This window comes from Gadus chalcogrammus, chromosome 5 (genome assembly GCF_026213295.1).
Source record: "Gadus chalcogrammus isolate NIFS_2021 chromosome 5, NIFS_Gcha_1.0, whole genome shotgun sequence".
In the NCBI taxonomy this organism is placed as follows: Eukaryota; Metazoa; Chordata; class Actinopteri; order Gadiformes; family Gadidae; genus Gadus; species Gadus chalcogrammus.
The window spans coordinates 8,537,971-8,562,265 of NC_079416.1; the positions used below are offsets into that span (position 1 = coordinate 8,537,971).

General features: G+C 45.2%; 1 protein-coding gene across 2 annotated transcripts in view; it reads left to right on the forward strand.

The window, feature by feature from the left end:
* Positions 1-23,466, forward strand: part of LOC130383238 (kinesin-like protein KIF6) — a 54,812-nt gene extending 31,346 nt beyond the window's left edge. For both annotated transcript variants that reach the window (XM_056591339.1, XM_056591340.1), the window contains 11 exons: positions 1,521-1,619; positions 9,340-9,442; positions 9,945-10,000; positions 15,138-15,188; positions 16,187-16,259; positions 16,419-16,554; positions 17,808-17,890; positions 19,444-19,521; positions 19,622-19,726; positions 20,483-20,598; positions 21,855-23,466. In XM_056591339.1, the coding sequence (XP_056447314.1) occupies positions 1,521-1,619; positions 9,340-9,442; positions 9,945-10,000; positions 15,138-15,188; positions 16,187-16,259; positions 16,419-16,554; positions 17,808-17,890; positions 19,444-19,521; positions 19,622-19,726; positions 20,483-20,598; positions 21,855-21,871 (917 nt within the window). In that variant the 3' untranslated portion in view covers positions 21,872-23,466. The remainder of the gene's footprint in view (positions 1-1,520; positions 1,620-9,339; positions 9,443-9,944; positions 10,001-15,137; positions 15,189-16,186; positions 16,260-16,418; positions 16,555-17,807; positions 17,891-19,443; positions 19,522-19,621; positions 19,727-20,482; positions 20,599-21,854) is intronic.
* The last annotated feature ends 829 nt before the right edge of the window (positions 23,467-24,295 follow it).

The following is a 24,295-nucleotide window of genomic DNA, read 5'->3' on the forward strand; positions in this document are numbered from 1 at the left end:
CACAATGGCGGGTTCAGATCAGATGAGGAAAAAAGATTGGACAAAAATGGTGAACTGTGTCTAAAAGACCACAACATGTTGAGCAAATAGCATGTGCACATGCCTGTAGATCCTATACATGCTATATATTTTTTTAAGAGTTTAATCAGCTCAAAGGGGGCTATTGAATAACTCAATAATGGAAAAACCTGCTGAACTGTGGTCTGAGGCAATAACCTCCACCAAACAATGAAGGGGTAACCACGGCAACGTGAATATTGTCTTTTAAAGACTTGGCATGTACAGGTAATTAGGAATTGTTGTGGTTTGGCGTTCGGGGGTGCTCAGAAGAAGAACATATTGGTTTCATTGGAAAGCTCGCTCCTTCTCCAGCTCCCCTTCACTGTTACCGCCGGCGTCCCCTCTGTCTCCGCCGTGTTGCGTCTCCACGCCGCTGTCCGAGACATGGTCATCTGTCACTGGAAATATAGACTCCTTGACTTTGTTTGATGGAACGTAATCATTTATCCGCTGACCAACCCCTGGCTTCCGTCTGGCCGCAGCCAAATGTCTTCTAATCTCATGAGGGAGACGGGCTTTAAGGAACAGACTAATGTGTCGACGGTGAATTACTGGTTGTCAAAGGGCATCAAACACACTCCACACTTTATTTGAACCGCTGGCCGATATGTCCTGAGCTATTTTCCATATGGTAGGTAGGCTAGATTGTCCCTGCACACTTTTATGAGCACGTGTTTTTTTTCTTGCTTTTTCACAAAAAAGTATTAATCGACGTTCAGAAGTGGAATCTATTTCTTGTTTGAAAGATGTTTGACATCTCTTGATATTGGCTTATATGTTTTCTGGATCTGAACATGTTGAACTTCATCAGGCTTAAGTTTGAGGATATATTTTTCTCCAAGATCTTTGTCTCCAAATAGTCCAGCTAAAATGATTGGGATTATTTGGGAGGTTTTTTTTTTTACATATAATTGTAATTCCACAAGCATGTGCGAGGCCATCTGAAAGTGATGTCTGGAAAAGGTATTTGAAATCACACAAAAAAGCAGTTAGCAAGCTCATGGTGTCGAAGAAAAGGCAATGCAACACGTTCACCTAATGCGCCATGACATGTTGCCGGTCGAAGTAAAACATGTGACACTGTCAGATGCACACAAACACATCTACACGGGGACGTAATTACACCACAAACGTGCACTCTGCTCACACACACGCACAGGCTCGTGCTCTGAGACTTGTCTGGGAGTCTGCTGTTCTCTGTACTGGCTCCTCTGAGACAGAGTGTGACATTTCACTAAGCCCGTTAGGGCACACACTAAAGCAGACGCACCCCTGGAGCCGGGAAGCGGCTGCCTCTGGAAAATCCAGGACATCACCTTGGACACTTCCTCTGTCTGTCTTCATTAGGAGGCTGCAGTGGCGTCTGCTGTGGCCTTTTTTAGGTGCCAGGCGACAGAAGAAAGACAAAACAATGACATGGAAGTGATAACTTGCCACTGTTATGTCTGTTATCCAAATAGACTTTATTCCCTTGAATCGAGCGGTGCGAGGCATCCTGATAAGCGAGAAGGAGGAGACGGAGAAGACCAGAGACCAGGACACCACCGCTCAGCTAAATGGTAAGGCTGCACCCATTCCTTCAGCCTGCACCCTCTTCCTCAGTCAAAGAACGAGCACAAGAACTTACATTTGGGTACTTGCCAGGACTGAGTACCGATAGGAGAACTTAAAGAGCCACTGAATGAACCCAATGAATGAATCCACTGATGACACTTTGAGGTATAAAAAAAGAGAGATACTTTTTTTGTGATCATCTTTTAGTACCTTTGTTCGGTATTAACGAATGTGCGATGTTGCGTCCCACACACCGTAGCGATATACTATATGTGTGTACGGGAATCCTAACCCCCGAACACGCGGGTATTAAATAACTCGCTGCTCGGACAGATCTTCACCATCCACAAACACCGTACACCGAAACAATAAGTTTCCGAAAAAGCTAAGCTTTCTCTCGGATGTTGCAGTCAACGGCGCCCCAGTCTGAGCTCCAAACGTCCGCCGCTGCCCCGTAGCTTTGGACCTTAAGCTCAGGAAGATGGAGGACTGATGATTGCACGATCCAGAGGGAGATGTATAGATCTTTTTTCTTCTTTTCTTTTTAAATTTTATATCTCAGTCTCACTTAGAAGGCCTCCGTCAAAGCCTTTTAATTTTCTCACGTGCAAGGTTCAAGATCAAAGCACATCCCCTGTGTGTCTGAACCCCTTTCTCATAAAATAAGGTTTTAATGAAACGCCACATTATCAGTTTAAAGGCATTGAGGTGTTCCCTTCTGCAAACCTCTGCAAAGCTCTGATGTTTGCACTTTTTGCGATCAAAACCGCAGCTAATTCACACTTGTAAAACGCAAGCCACCGTGATAATAACAAACCATTAAAGATAAAACGTTTTGTCAGTTTCGTCAACACGGATTTCAAATAAATGGCACCTTCTGCACACGGGAGGCGGGAAAGGGAACACGCCAGCGGTGGCGGGCCGCGCTCCGAGAGAGGTGATCTCTGTCGACTGGAATGTCGGCAGCGCCGCGTTTGCTTGTGGTCACGAGTGTGTGCCGGTTGAGGTCGTCTTTCCGAGACACACTCTTTCGATTTCATTACAAATCCCCGGGCTCGAGGATCTCCTGGCATCCCGGGGAGTCTCGCTCTGTTCCAGAACTCCTGGTGAGAACCCCTGGTTCTAAACAAAATGTCATCCGCGCAGCTCTGCATGCATTAACGCGTTTCCTCTTTGGGGGTCACCGGGGTGTGCGTGCTCCAGAAAGGCGACACCAGGCAGTGTTATGCTAAACCTGCAATTTGTGACTGATGACTTGAGGCTCATAAAAGCTGAGGGTGATGGGTGGCCATGGATCCTAGAGGAGTGTAATGCAAACACTTGAGCACATATGCAACCCGCGCCCAGTTAACAGGCAGAATGTCCCGCAGATGACCTGTTTGTATAGAGATTCAGTAACATTTTGTATTTGTGTGGACTGGGAGTATTGAATTAGCATAAGCTTTTCACATATAAGGGAGAAATGTGTGTGTATGGTTCTATAAACCAGTAGATTGCTTGCACATGCCTGAATATATCTGTATTTGTAAAGAAATGGGGGGGGGGGGGGGGTTGGGGGGGTTGGAAAGAACCGTGGATACCAATGGACTACGGTAGTTTAACATGGGCACATGTTAAACATGTGACCTTGTCACCCTTCTAACCTTGGATTACCCTCTTCAGACCGGGACATAGTTTCAAACCCAAAGGTGGAGAGGTCGTCGTAAGTCCATCCAGGCTTTATGAAAGACGCCGTCTAGCCCGCGGCCAGCGCTCATTAGGCTTCCCGCTCCATTTTATTTTGGTTTAGGGCAGCGTAGCGTGTGTGATGATAAACCTGAACCCTCATAATGAGTGCGGTCGGAGCCAACGGCCTCAATGGGCTCCAGCCAGCGGCTCATCTCATCCAGACACGCGCTACCGTCTTCGCTAACCACAGCTCCCTCTCCGTTTTCGGGACGTTTTTCGGTAATGATGCCCGGTGCGGGAACAGGTCCAGCGGGAGAGGTAATTGCAAACAGGGATTTGTCTGAAAGCGGAGCCTGTTAAAGACAACACGACCCCCACATATTTGAACGGAGGCCAGCGTGAATGAGCCCCAGTGATCCGTCAGCGCAGCGGGGAGGGGACGGCGAGGAGCGTGGTGCTGACGGACGGCCGTGCGGAGTGCTGGTTTACAGCAGCGCTGTGATCAACGATGTGCCACGCTCAGAGGTCCTCCAATAGGGGGGGTGGAGGGATCCAAGAAGGAACATCGTCTGGGAAGTTTCCTCCTTCTAGCCCCCCTACCCCCCCGCTGCTTTGGCTTCTCCATAACTTGTATCCAATACCCTTCTTCATGAGGGACATGAGTAGACACTACAGCCGCCATCGGTGTGGATCTCTGACTGTGAGACAGCCACTCTGCTCTGATGTGAACACACCGCGCCGTGGCTGTAAGAGGGACATCAACGCAGCACACCGTATGTTTGATAAGACGATGCATCTTGCTGACCAGATTCCCATTGAGGAAGTCAGACAGGGATGGCTTCTTTACAAGTGGGCACTTCAAATTTCACCGTGCCGTCATATTGCTTATAATAACAGATTACTTATAATCGGTTCATCGCCAGAAACCGCAATTCCATGGTCCTTCTCATCTTCAGCAAAGTTACTTTTACACAAATGAGAACCCATCCGATTATTCTGAATTCAACATGAGCCATTAGCAAAAATGCAACCACATACATTGTTTCATACGAAATGAAAAGATGCTGCTCATCCAAACATGACCAAACTGTGTTGCACAGATGAACACATGCACAGTGCACTGTAACTGCTGTTTCTTCCCTTGGTGAGGGATGTCGGTCATAACACATTTCTGTTTCACCATGGGACACGGGCCAGTTAGCCAACACCTCGCTTGCATAGTCCTCTGTCATGTTTATCAGCAAACATATACACATTATTTACCCAAGGGTCATAATGGCACATGGATTTATGAAATGGTCTGGGATGCTGATAAGTTGTTCAGCAATATGAAGGATAATGTTTGGGTTAGAGTTAGCTGTTGTCTAGTAACAGTGGAAATGCAGAAGATAGTTTGCAATATAGTTGAATTTGAAAGGTTTAACAAAACAGAAGGCAGTAGAAAGACATCCCTCATGCATTCCTGACAGTGCCAAAAACACCAGAAACTTCAGGTTGGTTCTGGAATATACCAATACAAGTTGGAACGATTGCATGTCTGTAGTTGGCTTTCTATTATATAAGTCCAATTTGTGTGATCCATTGTAAGTGCCATTAGTCATTGTCAGTGTATCGAACGTTCAACATGTATATGGTGTTGGTAATTGAGTTGGTTTTAGACATTGCCGTTGGGTGTCACTTACAATCCTGATTCCGTTAGGGGGTTTGAAAATTAGGGTAAATGGATGGATGGAAGGATAAGTAGATAGATGGATGGAGGAAGTCATTGATAATATTTTCCGACAATTGACATACCGTTCATTGCATGAATTCCAGTTGCATGAATATCAGGACGGTCTCCAGAGTTCACAAGGTGCATTTTATTCATTCTCTTATCACTCGTTCTTATCCCAAGTTTCATGTCCACTCTGGAATGTGCCTCTGCTTTTCTCACGCGTGATAAAGATCTCTTTATGTCTCTTTCTGTGTTGCAACTCAAGTTCATGGCAACGAAAACATGAGTAATAACTTTCCCATTGGATCAACTGTCGACCAAAAATACATTGTCCAGCTGCACACTAATCAGAAAAAAGGATATGTTTCAGTTCGACCTGTTAAAACAGCTTTTCTTTCAAAAGCTATGGAGGTGAATAAAAAAATGATGGTTGTTTTGCAGTCAAAGTACCTAAATGTCGGCCTGTGTTTGCATCATCTTTCAACTTCACCGAATCCGGCATTAATCCGTCCCATGTTTATCCCTTTCACTTCATTTACGTGGTATTCCTTGGCAAAAAAGCTGCAGTTCTCCATAATGCTTGCATGTAAATACCGTGCTACGCCTTCATAGTGAGACAACAGGACGGCCCGCAGCTGGTACATGTTTTGTTGACTGTCAAATGTTGGCTCGGTGAGACCTTTTCCAATACAAGTAGCAATTACAAGTTAGCCCATATCACATTTACCGTTTAGCTCTTGTCTGCCCTTTATTACCAACCAACTACCTAGACATGAGGTCATTGTTCCTCTCCCTGTGTTAATTCAAAACAAATGGAATACATGCATCCTTTCCCTGTGTTTAGTGGCCCACGAGATGTTTATGCATGTTTTTTAGGGGCCTACTCACTTTTGCCAATAACCTCTTTGCTTTTAGATAATTGGGGCCGGCTGGAAAGAAACGGTATAGATGTGTGTATAATGATGCTATCCTTTCCATGGAAACCATTTATGATAAATCTTGTGTCCTACGTTCAAACCTATGGTATAAAGTAGCATACTAGATAGGATAGATCCTTAGGCCCAATCCTATTTCTACCCCTTACCCCTTCCCCTTAGCCCTCCCCCTTGTTTTGAAGGGGTAAGGGGAAGGGGTGAGGGGTAGAAATGGGATTGGGCCTTAGGCTAAGCTACCCCTGAGCAGACCCTTGCATCCTGGGCCCTGGTTCTCAGAAGGCTCAAGATCCTTCTGATTTCTACATGGAATCTGTTTTCATTTTGTAAAAGTACAGATATGTAATATGTATCCGTGTGTGTGTATTACACATACACACACACACACACACACACTTTATTAAACAGTGTTTCTTCCTTGCTACTGAAAATGCCTTTTCTATGAGATTGATGGACACTAATAGCAGTAATAGACAGACAGGATGTTCTTGTTCTAAGACAGGAAGATTTTTATATAAATGTAAAGAAAGCCTTTTCTTTAGCATTGATGATTCTAGCAGACGATGGCCAAGCCAGTGTTTTGTAATCTGAACGGAAATCTGATTCGATTGGGACATCTATTTCTGTTTCATTTCATTAGATTCAAACAGATGGGGGGAATGAAATGAACAAACACAATGGTTGAAATCAAACATCCTACCTCTTGTTTGCCAATTTCTCGTTTGTATAAAAAAAAGAGTATGATTTTCTTTTTAATTCCAAATGCATAGGCTTTAGATGAGGATTTTTTATTTTTTATTGTCGAAACGGCAACAATAGTCAGTAGGAAATTCCTTTCTGGGTTAACCGTCAGTGGTTTGTCAGCACTCAAGCACGGAAAGAGAGAATTAGGAAAGTTGGCGACGGCCACACGTGATATCATTATCCCACAGAAGATGCTAGCACAACACGAAATGATGTCATACCGTTTTCGGACAGCTATCCTTGGAATGTTGTCTTTCCCAACAGGCGAGCAGGGGTGAGCTTTCCTCGGGTAGCCTTGAGACATGTTTGTTAAAGTTGGCCGTATCAACGTAAGCCTGCAAGATGCCTCCTGCTTCCAATCACCACTTTCCATAAATAACCGAAAAACTAAATTCCTAACTGTCCTGTGATACATTTCACAGGGTTTACTCGACACTAGCGTGCGTTTCCAGCTCGGATCCTGTTTGTTACACGGGTCCATGAATCTTGGAAAAATATTTTTACACAAACAAATCGTACTGAATGAGATGTATCTATGTTCTGTTTAGAGCACAGAGCACCAACAGGTTCAACATTATTCTGTTTAAATCCGTCTTTATGATAATAATAATAATAATAATAATACATTTAATTTAGAGGCGCCTTTCAAGACACCCAAGGTCACCTTACAGAGCATATAGTCATCATTCAAAACTATGTAAAACAGACTAGGAATAAAAGGAAAACAGATGTTAAAAATGAAGAATAATAATAATTAATAACACTCAAAGACGCCTAAAGTGAAGGGGGGACCTCACTAACCACCACCAATATGTAGCACCCACTTGGGTGATGCACGGCAGCCAATGATGCATTATAATATACAATAAAAGATACAGCAAGATGCCTTTTTCCATCTTTGAATACAATGAAGCTCCTATGTGTTAATGTTATCTTAATGTGTTGTTTTATTTTAACCAATACTTTTGTGTAGATTGTCAGATGCCTGTAGCAGCTTTTGAGAATTGACAATGTGTGAACCAATGTCTTTTCAAGTCCCTCGTTCATTCAGACCAAAAATAAAAAGGTTGAAAGCTGACGTCAAAGATTGATCATTCTCCCTGCTAGAGTTTTTAATAACTCCTTATCAACCTTAACAATAATACCAGGCTAATGTTGGTTTCCTGAAGTATTTAATATCCGGAAGGCCATCAAATAGCACAAGAAGCAGCAGATTTAAAGTGCATCCACACAGCCGAAAATGTAATTGACTATTGGAATTTATTCCCATCAGTCTCCTCATCTGCCATGTATTTTCTGAAATTCTTCCTTCCAAGTTGTTTGTGAGCTTAGCTTGTTGACTCAGGACCCACTGTGCGAAGCCTCAGATGTGCATTCATTACTGGTAGAGAGATTGGTAGGACAGATTTTCACTTATTTACTCATTTCCTTTGTGTAAAATGGGCCAAGAAAAAAATTGCAATGTGTTGTTATTTTTTTGTAAGCACACAGATACGGTACAACTGACGAGGAACACACTTAACGATGATAAAGATGTCCTATCTTTTTGCATTGTAAACGTAAAATAGACTGAGAGATTTACTTTTAAGAAAGTACTCATAACACCATGTCAAACAGACACCCAGGTAGGACATGATACTCAAATAATTTTAAAAACAGGAAGGTAATACAGTAAAACAGTCAGATCCCTTCCACTCGGTGCCGGCAACTGCAAGGTATCAGAAAAAAAAAGCTCCCGCATTGCTCTTGTTATATCAGCTTTGACATAGCAAATTACATATGTTCTTTCATCTGTAAAGGTGTTATCATTTTTCCTGTTTAAAGGCTATTGCACCTGCGATGGGTTCCTGGCTGTTGGCAGGTTGCCAGAGACAGCCTGATGTGTGCGTATGTTGCCGGTTTTGTATCGATAGATAATTCCATTGCTGCTTGCTCAGTGCTGGAAAATGATCCTCAATTTGTGCAATGAGATAAATGGGAGGTCAATAGCGGGGAGCCCAACATCTGGGGGCCTGATTGCAGTCCAGTACCTGTGGGAGATTGGTTTTGCTGAGCTCTGTCAAATTCACCTGACACCCAGTTGTCAGTTTGTATTCAATTCCTCCATAGCCTTAGTTAGTTTAATTTTTAGCTTAGTTTTGCCACTCAAGCAGGTAATTACCTTCTTTATAAGCTGTCGTCCCACATCCATTGCAATTTATGTTGGAAATGGTGGACAAACTAAACTAGAGCTACAGGCATTCCATCCTAAAGAATGTATTTTCTATCGATTACTACCATTCCTAGATTTCACAAGATTTCAATCATTGCGTCGGGGTGGATTGTCTTTGACGGTTCTCCACTGTTTAGTTTCCATCTGTATCCTGTTGGCTAAAGGCATCCGCCTGATTGGATTTAGTGCAAACAATGGCCACTCAAACACACCCAGAGTTCAAATCACACTGGTTATATTAAGCTTTAAAACGCTTAACCCATTAAGAGGAAACATACGACTTTTCCACACAATTCCATCTGCACAAAGACAATTTCAACACCTACCAAAGTTTGTCGATTTAGCCCTTTGAATGTTCTTAAACTCACAAACCTTGTACCATGTGACCCTTTAGATGTTGTTCTGTGTGATGCTGCTGCCTAATCCAATGGACACGATGCACCTTGTGTCCCCAGGACCCCGGCTGTCCATGGGAAAAGAAGAGGCCTTTGAGATCTTCATGAGAGACCATGAGGACCGCCTGACCATTGAGGACAACAAGGCCGTCCTGAAACAAAGGTAAGTGGGAAACAAAGACGTTGGGCTTCCCCCTCGTACTGTATATATATATTTACATTTATTTATTTTTCAAACACGCAAGGACACACTGTACAAGCATCCTCTCAACACTCACTTGTTAAACGTGAACACTATACTCTCCAAGAGAGAATGTGGGGTGCTTGGAAGGATCACGGTGATTGAGCTCATCGCCATCGGCAACATCTGGACTGGTCGTCTTTGATGGAGCTCAGTGGACAAGGATCAGCAAAGGCCCACGTTCAAATCACAAAGCAGCCTCTGTTAAAATGCACCGCAGATATTCTAGACCTACCACTGAGAACACGAATGGCATCAAGTACGGCAGAAATAGCAAGGATTGAGAGAGTATTTACTGCTTTTCCGTGCCTTTTGAATTCATATCTTGGGTCATAATCTATGATAAATTGTCTAACAATTTAGGAAAACTTGTTTTTCTATTGTCTATTGATATGATTGTTATCTATGTATTTGTAATGCACAGGTATATTGAAGCCAAAGGACTCGGAGTGCAGGTTAATAAGACCAGGGACTCCATCAGTAAGTCATGGCTTTCAATTCCCATTATATGAGCTTTCTTTTTGAATAAACTGCCACACCAGCATTCACAGCATATGGAATTAATATGCATTCTCACTTTGTTTACCGACACACGTGTGGGAATGTTGTAGTTGCATACTTGCAATAAAAGTAATATGATCCATAAACCCTTGCTGTCTCACACATAAACATTCATTGGAAAGGTACAAAAGCCTGTGAAAATGTGGCTTTATTATTGTTTTCCAAATGCTACTCTGTGTGAGAACATTTCAACAATGCACTTGTCCCATGTCCAGGAGGGAATGCTTCCAAGTGCCTGGCTTAAGTTGCCCTTCACACCCAGCGAGATGGGAAGGCATAAACTTTATTGTCATCATTACTGCCATCATCATTATCCTAATGGCCGGCCTCCTCTAATGCAGCGCCTCCAGGGTCAACAGCGGTGCATTCATTAACATAAACGTCTTCCCATGAGTCTACAGAGACACGGTGTATTGCTGTCAGGCTCCCAGATTCCCCCTCCTCGAACCCTCTCAGGGGTAGAGGTGTTGGTCCATTACAGCACATTTTACCAACGGGGGTTTGTCCATGTCTGTCTGTGCACCTACCTACCCATTTTCAATTGAATGTATTTATTTATTTATCAGCAGTTTCAATGAGCAAACCCATAAAGTAAACACAGAACCCCTGGGATCATCTGGCTAATGTCCCTGACCGGTTAGTCTGGGATCGCTACAGTTAGGCCTGGGCTGGTCCAGGGTTTAACTTGAGCATGTTCGCACTGCTTACCTTCATGTTTCCGAATTGATTGACATGTCTGATGGATCTCTCCACGTGCTGAGTGTTACACCTTTGCGTTGCCTATGTTTTCCCTGTCTGAATCAAAGCCACCTCTCATACGTCTCTTAGGCCCACCTGTTGCATCAAGCGTCTGCGAGGCAAAGGATCGATACGATGGCTGCCTATAGTTTAGCCCCTTCGAGCACAGACCGACTTGAATCCCAACATACGCCTGTCGAGGTTTGATCTGGTTTGCATTAACTATCGCAAGCTATATTTATGAAATTCCCTGGACTGTGGGCGTGTTTGTGGCTCATATCAAATTCCATTGAAATGAACTAGAGTTTGCCTCACACCCGTGTCTGGCGACCACTGCAGCAGCAGCAGCCACCTCAAATCACACATGGCGGCTCGGTGACATTCATCCGTCGTCCTCTCCTGGGTGCCAGTATACACCGAGCAGCACGACTGGAACCCGCCGCCACCGGCGTTCCAGAGCCCCGTCTCTGAGCTGCTGCTGACACTGCGGTAAAGTTGAGGTGTCTGTGTGTGTTTTTATTAATGCATCATTGATTCTTCAAAATAATATTTAAATATTGGCCAGACTCTCGAGACTGTGTGAAGAAAAACTAGATTCTCCCCCAAACCCTGTTTCAAACCACGCTGAAAGCTTTTGTGCGTTTTTGCTGGGGACCATGAATAGAAACGTCCAAAAATAACGGAGCCGCTGTATTATTCAACCTCTGAAGAGGGGAAAAGTATCCCGGAAAAATGAACATCACAAATTATTCTAAAGTTTTAGGGCATTTGAGCTGCAGCATTTTTCCGAGATGAGGGACGGCATTTATAATGGAAGGTATCTTCACCTCCTTGTTGGAAAGTCAGGATAATACCTTTACATCAGTGTCTTTCCACGCTGTTTCAGAGAAGCCCTGCTCGGGTTTCTTTGCCAGACGTGCGTCCCTGTGTGTGATGTAGTTTGTAGGCCGGGGGTTCGGCCTCATACAGACAAAAGCCTTGCTCTGCTCAGCATTCAAGGTTCCATCCAGCATGCGGGCCGCTGGAAACGGCGGAAAGGGGAGAGAGATGGGCATCTGTGGAATCATCTGGTTACCGGTATTGCTCTTGGCCACCGCCTATAGCGTTGGTTATCAAATCCCAGCGGACAGACCTACGTTATTCGTCCTGAGGACGCGTGGGGAGACAGCGCTGGGGGATATGTGTTTATATGTATTCAGAGGTTCCCTCCAGGACCAGGGTTGCGGAGCAGTGCAATACGAGCAGGGCCCTTGATGCCTTCACCAGATGTATGGGGATTTATGCATCGCTGTCCCGGGGTTGCAGCATCTGCTGAACTCCTTGCTGCCTATTCCACCTCCGTGCACTCCCACTGCCTCGGCACTGCTGCCACAGCGGCCCACAGATCATTGAAGCCATCAGGCCCGAGGACAGCCTAACCATAATGTATATCACCAACCGGCTACTAGTTTGTCTAACAACTTTGAAAAGGAAGTATATGGTCCCTGCCCGTGTTGTCCCGGGCTATCAAACTTTAGCATGGGCGAGCCGTAAACACCTATGTCCGTTGCTGAGTTCAAGAGGATGACATCCATCACCCGCAGATGTTTAATGGTTAACGTCAAGGAAAGGGAAAGGCCCGGTGGACATTTTAAGCAGGCAGGATTTTGTATTTTTCTGTTTGCGACATTTACGGTTGCAGCTCGCACTGTTTCTGTAGTGAGCCTGCTTTGGGTATGAGGGCCCTCAGCAGTGTGTCGTGTAAATATGTACTTAACTTATACCGCTTGTACAGGAATTTGGAGTACTGTTTCGTACGGTATTATGTTGTTTACAGCTCCTCATTCAGGCCCTTCATTTTGTCTGGGATGTGGATCAAGAGCTCTCTTGATAATTTATGTGGTGTGTCTCGCTAAATCGTCAGGCCCACAAGCCACTAAAAATGTTTTGTGGTTGGTTGAAACCGGTCCTTTAGGATGATAGCATGTCTTGTGATACTATCGAAGAAATCCATTCTGGGATAATTCCACCACATACTGTGTGCCTTATTGTCAGAATGCAAGGAGTACTTTTACTTTATCTCACAAACTACCAATCTACCATTGTCGCCGTATATGAACCGAAGTTGCACTCTGGCCCGGGAAGGCAGACAAACCATGTGGAAGAGGAGATAGTCAGTTAGATATAAAGTGGTGAAGTCAATTGTTCTTTCTCACTTGCAATCGTCTCTAGCCTATGCTAAAATAAATTATCTAAAGTTACTTTTTGCCAAATGTTACTGTTTCTCGCCAAACATGGTCATTTTTTATTTATTCTCATACATTTTCCTGTTTTGTTGGATGTTTTCATTTTTTCATAGTTTTATAAAATAGATTCCATTTGTGCGGATGTTCTTTATTACTTATAATAATATAAATATTCTGCAGGGGAAACCTCAAACGAACAACAGGTTTTCTAAAACGTTCCGTTCCAGAATAATTGCAGATGTTTATTTTACAGTGTGAATTTCTTTCTCCCCATCCATTCTGACTCTTTAACCTGTATGACCAGTTGGTGCGTGTCTTTGGCCCCAGTCCATTCAAGCTTCACCACTTGAACTGCGCAAAGTCAAGCGATCTAATCTAACACCTCACTCTGTGTCCTCTACGGTCCGAGGGGAATGCACAACCTTTTGACTCTAGACTAAACAGAGAGCGTCGTGGTGAGCCATGGCATTGGAGAACACCTGGGGACTTCTCTTTGCCTCTGCTTTCGTAAATACATCTAGATATAGTATAAATACTGCCACTGTGCGCCTGTAAACCATCTCACCACGAGTGTGACTTCCCAGGAGCCCTGGTCTTTGTTGGGCCCCTTGAGTTTTCTTATTTCATCTGGCCGTGGCCCTGCTCTGTCGGCAGGGGCCAGGACCCCTTGGGACAAGGCCACTCCATCTCATGAGCCAGGCTTTTTCTTCCGTGCTGGTATTATCCTTAGAAACAAAGAGACCTTCTGCCTCTCTCTCTCTCTACAGCCCCACACGGGTGGACATGCTTCCTTTTTAGTGGGGTTTTGCATCCTTTGCAACGTTTGCACCCGAGTTCTCTGATCGGAATAAACTGCGCATCTTTTGGAGGTGGGAGTAAAGCGGTGAACCATGCAGAGGAAAAAAAGACAGAGATAAAGACAGAACAGGCCATGGCGTGCGCCTGAGCGCCTGAGTCCAGGTCTCCGGAGAGCGAGCGAGCTGAGCGGGGCGACCCAGCGCACCTCGGGTTCCCGCCCACCACCGCTGAACTGCAGGTTCTCCATCTGGATTTGTTGTCTCTGGAACCCGGGGCCGTTGGCGTTGCACCACTGTGACCCTTGGCTTGGTAGCTCTCACAGGTGGAGCACAGCCCTGAGAGAGAGAGAGAGAGAGAGAGAGAGAGAGAGAGAGAGAGAGAGAGAGAGAGAGAGAGAGAGAGAGAGAGAGAGAGAGAGAGAGAGAGAGAGAGAGAGTGAGAGAGAGTGAGAGAGAGAGAGAGAGAGAGAGAGAGAGAGAGAGAGAGAGAGAGAGAGAGAGAGAGAGAGAGAGAGACCCCCTCCTTGAATGTCCTGTCAATGTCCCTCCTTGACTTCCCTGTCCTCCCACTCAGTCCTGTTATGGTTAGTTCATTGTCCCATAAGCTGTCTATTCCCCACAAGGGGTGCCACGAGGGTAAGTTTATGGGGACTTTCAAAGTGTATAAGACCTACCCAAGGTCCCAGCCACCAACTACAGGCTCAGCTGTCGCTGTAGAATGGGCATACAATGGGCAATAGGGCTTGTAAATTGTATTATTGTTTTGTACTATTTCAAGACGAGGTGTCACGGCTGAACACATGATCGATGTGCTTGATATGTCCGGGAAAAGTAGTTCTCACAGCCCCATGGGTGATATGACCTGCAGGGGACGCATGCTGGTCAGGTTAGCATAATATCTTGATTTTGATCTGCGTTAAATGTTGAGGGTTGTCAAATGGGTTCCATCTCCATGCTTCTCTTTCCACAAGTACGTATGTCCTGGACCCAACTTGTTACAAGGGGGGTGAAATCATCCACTTAATCTCGCTGAATCTACGCTGCTGAGTTTCTAAAGCACAATAGAGGTCTTTCATTTTGGAGGAATCTCACAAGGGGGATGTATCGCTTCACCAAGTAGCCATTTGTGACCTGTAAATAGTTCCAGAGGGGGAACATGCTTAATAAAGGAGGGATCTTGAACTTGTAAATCTCTTGAATCTTCTTCTTTGCTTTCCTTGGCTCTTGGTCTCTCCTTCACTCCCCCTCTCTACCACTCTCTCACTCTCCCCCTCCCTCTCTCTGTCCTCCCCCTAGATGAGCTGAAGAAGCAGTTAGAGATGCGTAGGATCCAGAGGGCTGATCAAGGTGAGTCCAAGAAGTGGATCTACTCGTCCAGAGCAAATCCATGAATTGATCATCGATCAGCCTCTCTCTGCCAGCAAAAAAAAACAAGGTTCCACGTTTCTCTGCAGTTCAGTGTTGTAGCTTTTTGTCTTATTCTGATGCTTTTCATTTATTTTGACTGAAAAAGTTATTACAAATATAGGTATTTAATGTAGTGTTTAAGCGTATTAAGCTGAGGACATTTGGGTTTGGGTACTTTTTTATTGGGACTCGCGCCTCCCTGGCCGGTACTAAAATATGATTTCCCTACAGTGTCTTTGACATGGCTGTGTCTCATGTAGACCAAATGAACAGCAACATTTTATCACAGTTCAACCATTTGACCAAATATCAGCAAATTTTGTAAGTGATCACAGAAGAACCGAAGGCCATGGAGGGGTGAGTTGTGAAGTGTCAGGTCTAGGGTAGTGCGTGTGGTGAAACTCACTTTATGAGGCTTGACATTGGGTTGTAATTGTTGTGCGTGTGTCTCTGTGTCGCACACTGACCAAAGGTTTGGTAGCAAGACATAGCTGGCTCCTTTTATTTGCTTCCTTTTTTATTCTGGTTTTGATCAGAATAAGAGTCAGCTTCTGAAGAACACAAGCGTCTAGCATCCAGTGGTGGTGGCACAGAACCGCCTCGGTTTAGGTTTTCGTTTCTTGTTTGTGTTTTTTCGTCCCGACATTGTTTGAGTCAACACTTTTCAAAAGCCTGGCTTCTATTATCCGGTCTTAAAATACTTCAAGCGTACAAGCCAGTCAGGCCTTTTAGAGTAGAATCTGTTTCTAGTGGATGCTATTGTCTATTTACTGATGGTGCTTTTATCAACAGCACTGATACGGTTCATTAAGGAGCATTAAGGCTCAAGGATGCATAGTTAGACTGCAGACATAGGGATTTGAACCCAGAACAACTAGACTAGAATGTCTTCCCCTAAAAAAAAACGAATTCTATCTTTTCCTACTTGACGGTTAAAGATCACCGTGAGGAAGAGGAGCAGGACCCTGTCGAAGCAATTATCCTCAAACAGGTTGAGGCAGAGAAAAAAGAGTGAGTGGATCCCGTCATTTTTTTTACAGTGTCTCGTGAAACCCAACCGTTTTCTCCAGCTATGTTTCTATTTCCTCTTATGGGGATCCTTGGATGTTGAATAGAAAGCCATGACCCATTTCCCCGCTGTTTCACGGTACACCCCCTACCCACCATCAGGTTCAAGAGCTACATCGGCGACCTGAAGACCCTAAGGACGGAGATCCAGCATGTACAGCTGCTGATGGAAAGGGCAAAGGTCAAGCTGCAGAAGGACTTCAAGGAGTGGTGGAGCGAGGAGACGCCGGGGCCGCAGGTGACAGACGCTCTAGCGCCGATGATCTGAGAGCCGTCTCTCCTGAGCAGATATAGCCCTCAATGTACAGGACATGAAGACTCACCTGGGAGCCTGTCGGAGACATGTTTACGGCCCTAACAGCACATCTCGTCCTTATTTGTGAATGTATTTTTTCCACTCTGTTTATCCAGGTTCTCTACAGCGGTCTGGCAGGAGGTTGTTCACGTGTGTGTACGTGTCTGTGTACGTGTCTGTGTACGTGTGTGTGTGTGTGTGCCTCTCTCGTTAGGATTTTTGGACAGGGCTTTTACAGGACCAGAGCGACCCTTGCGGCCTCTGTTTAACACCGTGCAAAAAAAGTCCCGTAGGCGGTAGATACGTGGAAACACATTCCGACAGGAAATGGACGAGTGCTCTAAACAAGTGTCTGGAGAGAGCGGCCCCGGTGCCAAGACAACAAACATCAGCGTCAGCAACAAGCCCCGGCAGATCGGGGGGGCTTAATAAGGACAACATGTTGAGAAGGGGGGCGGGGGATTAAGAAATTAGTCACTTCACATTTTGGTCTTCAGCAACATTCTTGGAGCATTCGTGTTGTCTCCGTCGCGTAAACATCTAGCGGGAATTGTGCGAACGAATGGAATACTCTAGTTCTCAGAATCGTTAATCTTTTTTTTGCTGGGTTGCAAAAGTGAGTAGAAGGCCAGCGATGTCACTGAGTTAGCACGGGTGTCCCACGCAGAGACGGTCTCACACACACACACACACACACACACTGATGGAGGGGGCCTCCGTCACCTGGTATGCACGTTGTTCAACTGAACCATTAACATCTGACCAACAGACAAGATTTTTTTTTTTTTTTTTTTTCTCAGCAAGATTTTTTCTGAATCACAAACGGAAAGAAAAACGCAGGAAGTCTGACAGACAGACACCGCGTGTGCCGTTATGTTTCCTTCCAAAGTCCGGAAACAGACCTTCTGTCTTGCTAGCCTCAATCCAACAGGCCACATAAACTTCCAATTGGGTTTTCTTCTACCATTTCCATTTCCTCCGTTGCTAGGAAACGGCACACATGTACACCATTAGAGCGCGTAGGAAAGAGCATCTCATAGTACCTGAGGACTTGTATTACCTCTGGCCACAAGTTGGATCGCGCAACAATATTTCTCTGCAATTTAACTGTCGACAGCCACGCTGCTGGCCAGCTTTACCGTGTAGAGCCGCAGCACAAGGCCGGCGTTTATTCATCTTGCAACCATTTTCAACAGGATTCAGGAGCCCCATCCAGGCTCCAAACAGGACGTCCGAGTCCGAACTCAAAGCCTTCGTCGCCTGGCAGGCCAGGTTCTGGGTAAGACCCCTGTATCCACCTACCCCTGGCCTCGGCGCCACATCCTCTTCTCTCCCGTTCCTCAGAGTGCAGCCTCCGAGGCACGTCTGACACACTGCATTCAAAATCTGCTCAACTACTTCAGCTGGACGTCTGGTACCACCATCGCTAAGAGCACGCAAAAGTCGATCATCAAGGTCAAAACTCTTCTCTGTCTTGGCACCGCAGTGGTGGAACAAGCTCAGTGCCGATATCAGGACCGCAGGGCCGCTCACCAGCTACCTCAAAAGACTTCAGAGTTCATCTAGACTCTGCATAGCCAGCCCCCCCCCCCACCCCACCTACATATTGTATGTTGTCTGTCCTGGCACTTAATGTACGCACTTATTGTAGGTCGTACTTAGTAATAGTACTTAGTTGTGTAGCATCTTATTCCTGCTATCTTTGTTGTGTGAGGGGAATGGGTTAACTAGATTCGATTGTTAGTGCTTTACACTTGGTCCTGTAAACATCTTTACTGTTCCGACAGCAATATATATTGTTTCACCTTCTTATGGAAAATGTACTTATGTAAGTCGCTTTCGATAAAAGGGTCTGCTAAATGCCATAAATGTTCATGTGAAATGGCCACGGTAGTTCCTTCCTTAGCTTATCCATTGTACAGCCCGGGTTAGCTCTGCTCCTCTCAGAACAGTCCTGACTCCGCCATTTTGAACGTCGAGCTCCACTTCGAAATTGCACCCAAACAAGTTCAGCGTGATTATCGCTCCAGATTACACACTTTCCCAGGGCTTTGTCCGCGGACACGCTGGTGAAAAGCCTGTGCGGTTTCCCCTCATGCTATTTGCCTAATCGCACTTTCAGTCATGGCTTATCCGTCGTCTAATCAGGTTTTATTAAAGGCTTTTGACAGCATAACATCCGGGAAGAGATAAGGCTTGGGCGTCTGAGGACTGCCCAACCTTGCGACGGATCTCTTCATTAATACACTGGGGGATAGGATAAATATAGCCTTCTTACTGAGAATTAGTCAAAGCACAACTGGGCCTTTCCATGATTGACTGTGGTTGAACAAACAGTGAAGGAAATACTGTTCATGTGCTGAAGTCTACTGTAAAACAGCAATGTGTTTATCGCACATCACAGCTACACAACAACGGCCACCACAATGTTAGCGAGTCCGTCAGTGTAACTGTGTGTTAGTGCCAGTGTAGCTAAGGCACTGACTGGGGATGTAGTGCCCTCTTGTGGTTAAAGTCACTACAACACTGTGTAACTGTGTTGTGTGTAATTGTGTTGTGTGTATCTGTGTGTTAGTGCCAGTGTACAGGCAAGCCCTAACTCGGGATGTAGTGCCCTCTTGTGGTAGAAGAGACATCATCACTTGCTGCTGGATCTGAACTTGATGCAATGTAACACACTAGACACAAACGAGGCCCATAGCGGTCAATACAGATGCATTCGTTGCAGTACATTGCCCTGAATTGCTCCGCTTCCTGAGTCTAGATTGCTATATAAAATAGTAGATTTTGTGACACTCATTATTAGATACTCCATGCTTTCTTGTTTTGCAGGGGCCATAGCCTAAGCTACTTCCCTGCACACAAACAACAGGAGCCCTACTCCCATGTACCCTCAGCGACAGACCTCAGGTAGAAAAACACCCACCTGAAATTCCTACCATCAAATCTCCACTACCTGCCACCACATTCGTCAAGTCAAATATGCATCAATGTATTTTTTATATTTCAGGAGCTTCGTGCCAAAGATTCAAACGATGCAGAGTCCCTCTGAGGATCGGCCTGCCTCGAGTCACCAGAGGGGAGGGTCAGTTCTGGAGCTTACCCCACAACTGAGGTAGACAACACCAAGCGGCCACCGGTTGTTGTTGTTAGGGGCGGCACATATGTCTGCCAACAGGAGATGGGGGTCATTGCTTTAACACAGCTACGAACTTGGCCAAAATTCTTCGATCTGCAAAAGCTGTGACGCTGGTGCTGCAGCATTCGTGGTGCACCAGGCTGCTGGTTCTGTCTCCCTGCTCCCCTGCGGCCGCCCCAGCAGCAGTGTCAGGGATGCGTTCCAAACACTAAACCATGTTGAAGTGAACTATTACCTCTGTGCGGGACGTCACCAAAAACCCTTGGGCCCGCTTTTTCGAGCTCAGTTTATGGTCCAGCATGGGGGACATTTCTTGGTATCTTTGAAGCTTTATTTGACAGTTTACGGTACATTCCAAAACCCCCAACCATGTATTTTTTCCCTCAACAGAGATGTGGATTTATGTCATGATCTTATTGGGATTTGTTCGATGGGCTATTTTCGAATCTGGGTAAAAGTGAACATAATCTACGTTGCAGTTTATAGACTGACGGCCTGCTGTGACTAACAGCCATATAAAAGATGTATCCTTATTATCTGATAGATGCCAAGAATGGGTTTCTGTGCATGCGTGTCCGCACAAGAAAACCGTCACAGAGTGTGTGTGTGTGTGTGTGTGTGTGTGTGTGTGTGTGTGTGTGTGTGTGTGTGTGTGTGTGTGTGTGTGTGTGTGTGTGTGTGTGTGTGTGTTGTGTATTTTCGTGTGTGTATGCATTTTTTTTTACCCTTCAGGGACCTCTCCAGCATTAAGCCGGCGGACTATTCTATTCCGCTGACTGGGGACAGCCGCATCGACGATGACATCCTGGCCTTCGTCAGGGCCAGACAAAACCTGCTTCAGAGGAGAGGTGAACACACACGAGAGAGAGAGAGAGAGAGAGAGAGAGAGAGAGAGAGAGAGAGAGAGAGAGAGAGAGAGAGAGAGAGAGAGAGAGAGAGAGAGAGAGAGAGAGAGAGAGAGAGAGAGAGAGAGAGAGAGAGAGAGAGAGAGAGAGAGAGAGAGAGAGAGAGAGAGAGAGAGAGAGAGAGAGACTATCACAGAGGTTACTCAGTGATTATTCTTTACTTAATACTGCCTCCTTGTGGTTTGACATGTATTGCAGGTAAGCTGTCAAGAAGCTAGGGAAGAACTGAGCAGTTGTTTCCAGAATAAGATGCCATCTCTGCATCATTTGATCATTTTTCACTTTGAAGACTGAAAAGACAAAGATTCTGTATTACTGACCTGCACATTTTGGAAAATTATAATTACTTTGTGTTTCCTGGGCCAAATCCAAACCAACAAATTGGTTTGGTGGGAATCCCGTGCATAACGTTGGGGGAATCCCGTGCATTAAGAACCTGTATGGCTATATCTATTCAGGGCTCTATGCAGATTAGATTCCGTCCATTTGTATCCAAAGTACTTTCCGCTTTTACTGCCTCCAGAATGTCTGTCTCAACAACTATGTGCAACATTTAAATCAACTCTCAATTCTCTGTCTGGCTCTCTGGCTCTCTTTTCTCAGCTCTCTCTCTCTCTCTCTCTCTCTCTCTCTCTCTCTCTCTCTCTCTCTCTCTCTCTCTCTCTCTCTCTCCTCAGTTATTCTCTCTCTCTCTCTCTCTCTCTCTCTCTCCTCAGTTATTCTCTCTCTCTCTCTCTCTCTCTCTCTCTCTCTCTCCCTCTCTCTCCTCAGTTATTCTCTCTCTCTCTCTCTCTCTCTCTCCTGAGTCTCTCTTTTCTCAACTCTTTCTCTCTTTTTTTCTCTCTCTCTGTTTGTCTCTGTCTCTCGCTCTTTCTCTCTGTGTGTGTGTGTCTCTCTCTCTCTCTCTCTGCTGAATGAAGGGTCTGTGAAGTGCAGAAGAAAGCCCCTCGTCCTTTGTTGTGTGTGTGTGTGTGTGTGTGTGTGTGTGTGTGTGTGTGTGTGTGTGTCTGTATGTGTGTGTGGCACAAGCCCCTCTCATCTCTTAAGTTCTCTGTCATCCACAACATGACAGAGAACCTTTATACACAATGCCGATAAGGACGAGAAATTACTTCAAACGATGGCCCGAAAGGTTACGACAAAAGATGACGAATAACAGGAATAACTCATGTCTGTTCTGTTTGCTTGCTTCTCTCCAGATACTCCCCAACAGTGACATCACAACACCCGGGACTTAAATATAAAGTTCAGCCAACAAAGGTGTCTGCAGGGCCTCAAGCTTCAATGCGTCAGGAAAAAATGAGGGACAACCGTGAAAAGAGGCCGCTCGGAGGAGCCGACAGACTGAGTGTTCAAACAGAGAAGTGCCAAGGGAAGGAAGGAGGGTCTTTGAGGCACTTTGGCCGGCGGCACAAAGCACATCCATATAGCACACACATACGGCCCACATATAGCAGGTACCTGGGAGCACGCGGCCAGCCGTGAGGCGATGGGCAGTATAAATCACCAACACGCACCGCTTGGCTTTCATCTGTACAAATGTTGTCTTAAGGGGTAAGAGGAGCTTCCTGTGAAAGCGCCTCCACCGGTTGCTAGGAGACATGCCCTCGTCAAACAAGGGCTAGATCGGCTTTGACGGCTCCGGGAAATATGCCCCTTTAGAACCGTGCGGCGGGGAGTTGGAACATATGTTGATGGATTTATTTCAGATGTAATATTTGTGTTTGGGTGTCATGTGTACATTTGCGTAGTGTGAATAGTTAGGAGTGGATGTTAAACGCAGCGATGACAATCATGCCTCAACATCATATCAATGATTGAATCTTTCGTTCTATGGTTGTTTTTTAATTTTTTATGACTAACAGAAAGATCCCATTTCTTTTTCTTTTGTATTCGGCAAAAAGAAAAAGAAAGATTCCTCAATTTTATTTTTAAACTTGTACCAGTTAGTTACGTGTTAAAGTACTGCAGTCCTGTAGCCCTTGCCCCCAGCTGTGCATTCCTCAATATCGCTTTGGAAAAGAACATGAAGAATACCGTGTAATCTCGCCTGTCCTGCCTACCGCATGAATGGCATCCTATGTCGTCAAGATGGGTTCAAGTGTCAGTTTAATGTACTGTATCTTGCAGTCAAGGTCAATGGAAAGAGTAAACCAACTGGTGTCATGTTGCTGGCTTTAAGGTCCTTCAGACCTAAATCCCATGCAGATATACAAGGCAGCATTTGGGTCTCGGCGATACAGTCGATTTATCTACAATGAATTCACTTCCGTAAGCGACTTTCAATGCACCTGACCCATGAGGGTGTGCCCAGAGGAATTGACACCTCAAAACACAGGGCTTATGTGAGGAAGGAAAGGGAATGTAATGTTCAAATCAACTTCACTAGAACAGAATGCCAAACAGCAAATGATCATATCTTTGCAGATTGATACCAAAAGAGTAGCTACATTCCTAGATAAAAAAGCCATATATCTCTTAAATTCTGCAGCATTTTAACGAAGCAATGTTTCCAGACATGCAATTAAAATCGACTGACGCCGTTAATGCTATAAACACCCTCTCGCTCTCAAATTGTGTTGTGTGTTGCGATACAGAGCCATCACTGCATCACAAACGACAAGAGTAATGATGTCCTGACGAAATGTGGAAGGCCAAAGCAACCCTGTTTGCATGCGTCTGCATCCATTTGCTTGAGAGATCACAAGAGCTGGGAGATTTGCATGAGGCTGAGGAGTTTCCTCAGTGGAAGATATACTGTAGCCTGCTTCTTAGGACGGTGGTCACATTTGCCTCCATTAATAACATAGGTTGCCTACCTGACTAGTTAGTAATAGTTTTATAGATAGTAATAATAAATTTATTATAGATATTTGATGATGCAAATTGTATATAAATGATATCACCTTATAATAGTGCTTGCATTTTTAAATCAAATTGCTTATTACACAGCACAGCGTGTTAACACTGTTAACAGGACACTAAAGTAAAGTTTAATCTTATTCTTTTACTTTTTGAGTTGGCCCCTCAGCCACTTGTTGGGGCATTGTCAGTTTACCAACCTGTCACATGTGAGTGACAATCTGAGTCTCTTGTCACTCAAACACACACACACACACAGGCACGCACACACGCACGCGCAAGCGCACACATAATGGGCATTCCGCAATCATGCATGCCTCAGCCACCACAAGCATCAGGGTAAACATTAACTTATGTTCTGCGGCCTGGAAGCTACCACTGTTCCCTTGTCTCTGTTTACAGGCGGGGAGGTGGGTGTGTGGGTGTGTAGGGGGCAGGGGGTTCATTTGTAAGGGGATGTCACCCTGATGGGGATGGAACGCCTGCTCCATCGTTGCCAAAGCAACCCGTTAATCAATGACCAAACCCCTGCAACTTTCCTCTTTGGCCAATCACGGTAGGGAGGACACTCGGAGCACTCTCCAGTTAGGATCACACCGACGTTTAACTTATTTCCTCGAAAAACTGAAATCAATCAACTCGTCAATACATGTATGGGTCTGTCCAGTCATTGTCCCCGCACTTTGAAAGACTTGATCTAGCGTCATGGCAGACCCCTGCATGGACAGCACTATGGAGGACCGCACGCCTTCGACCAGGACTTTGTGACCTCCATGAC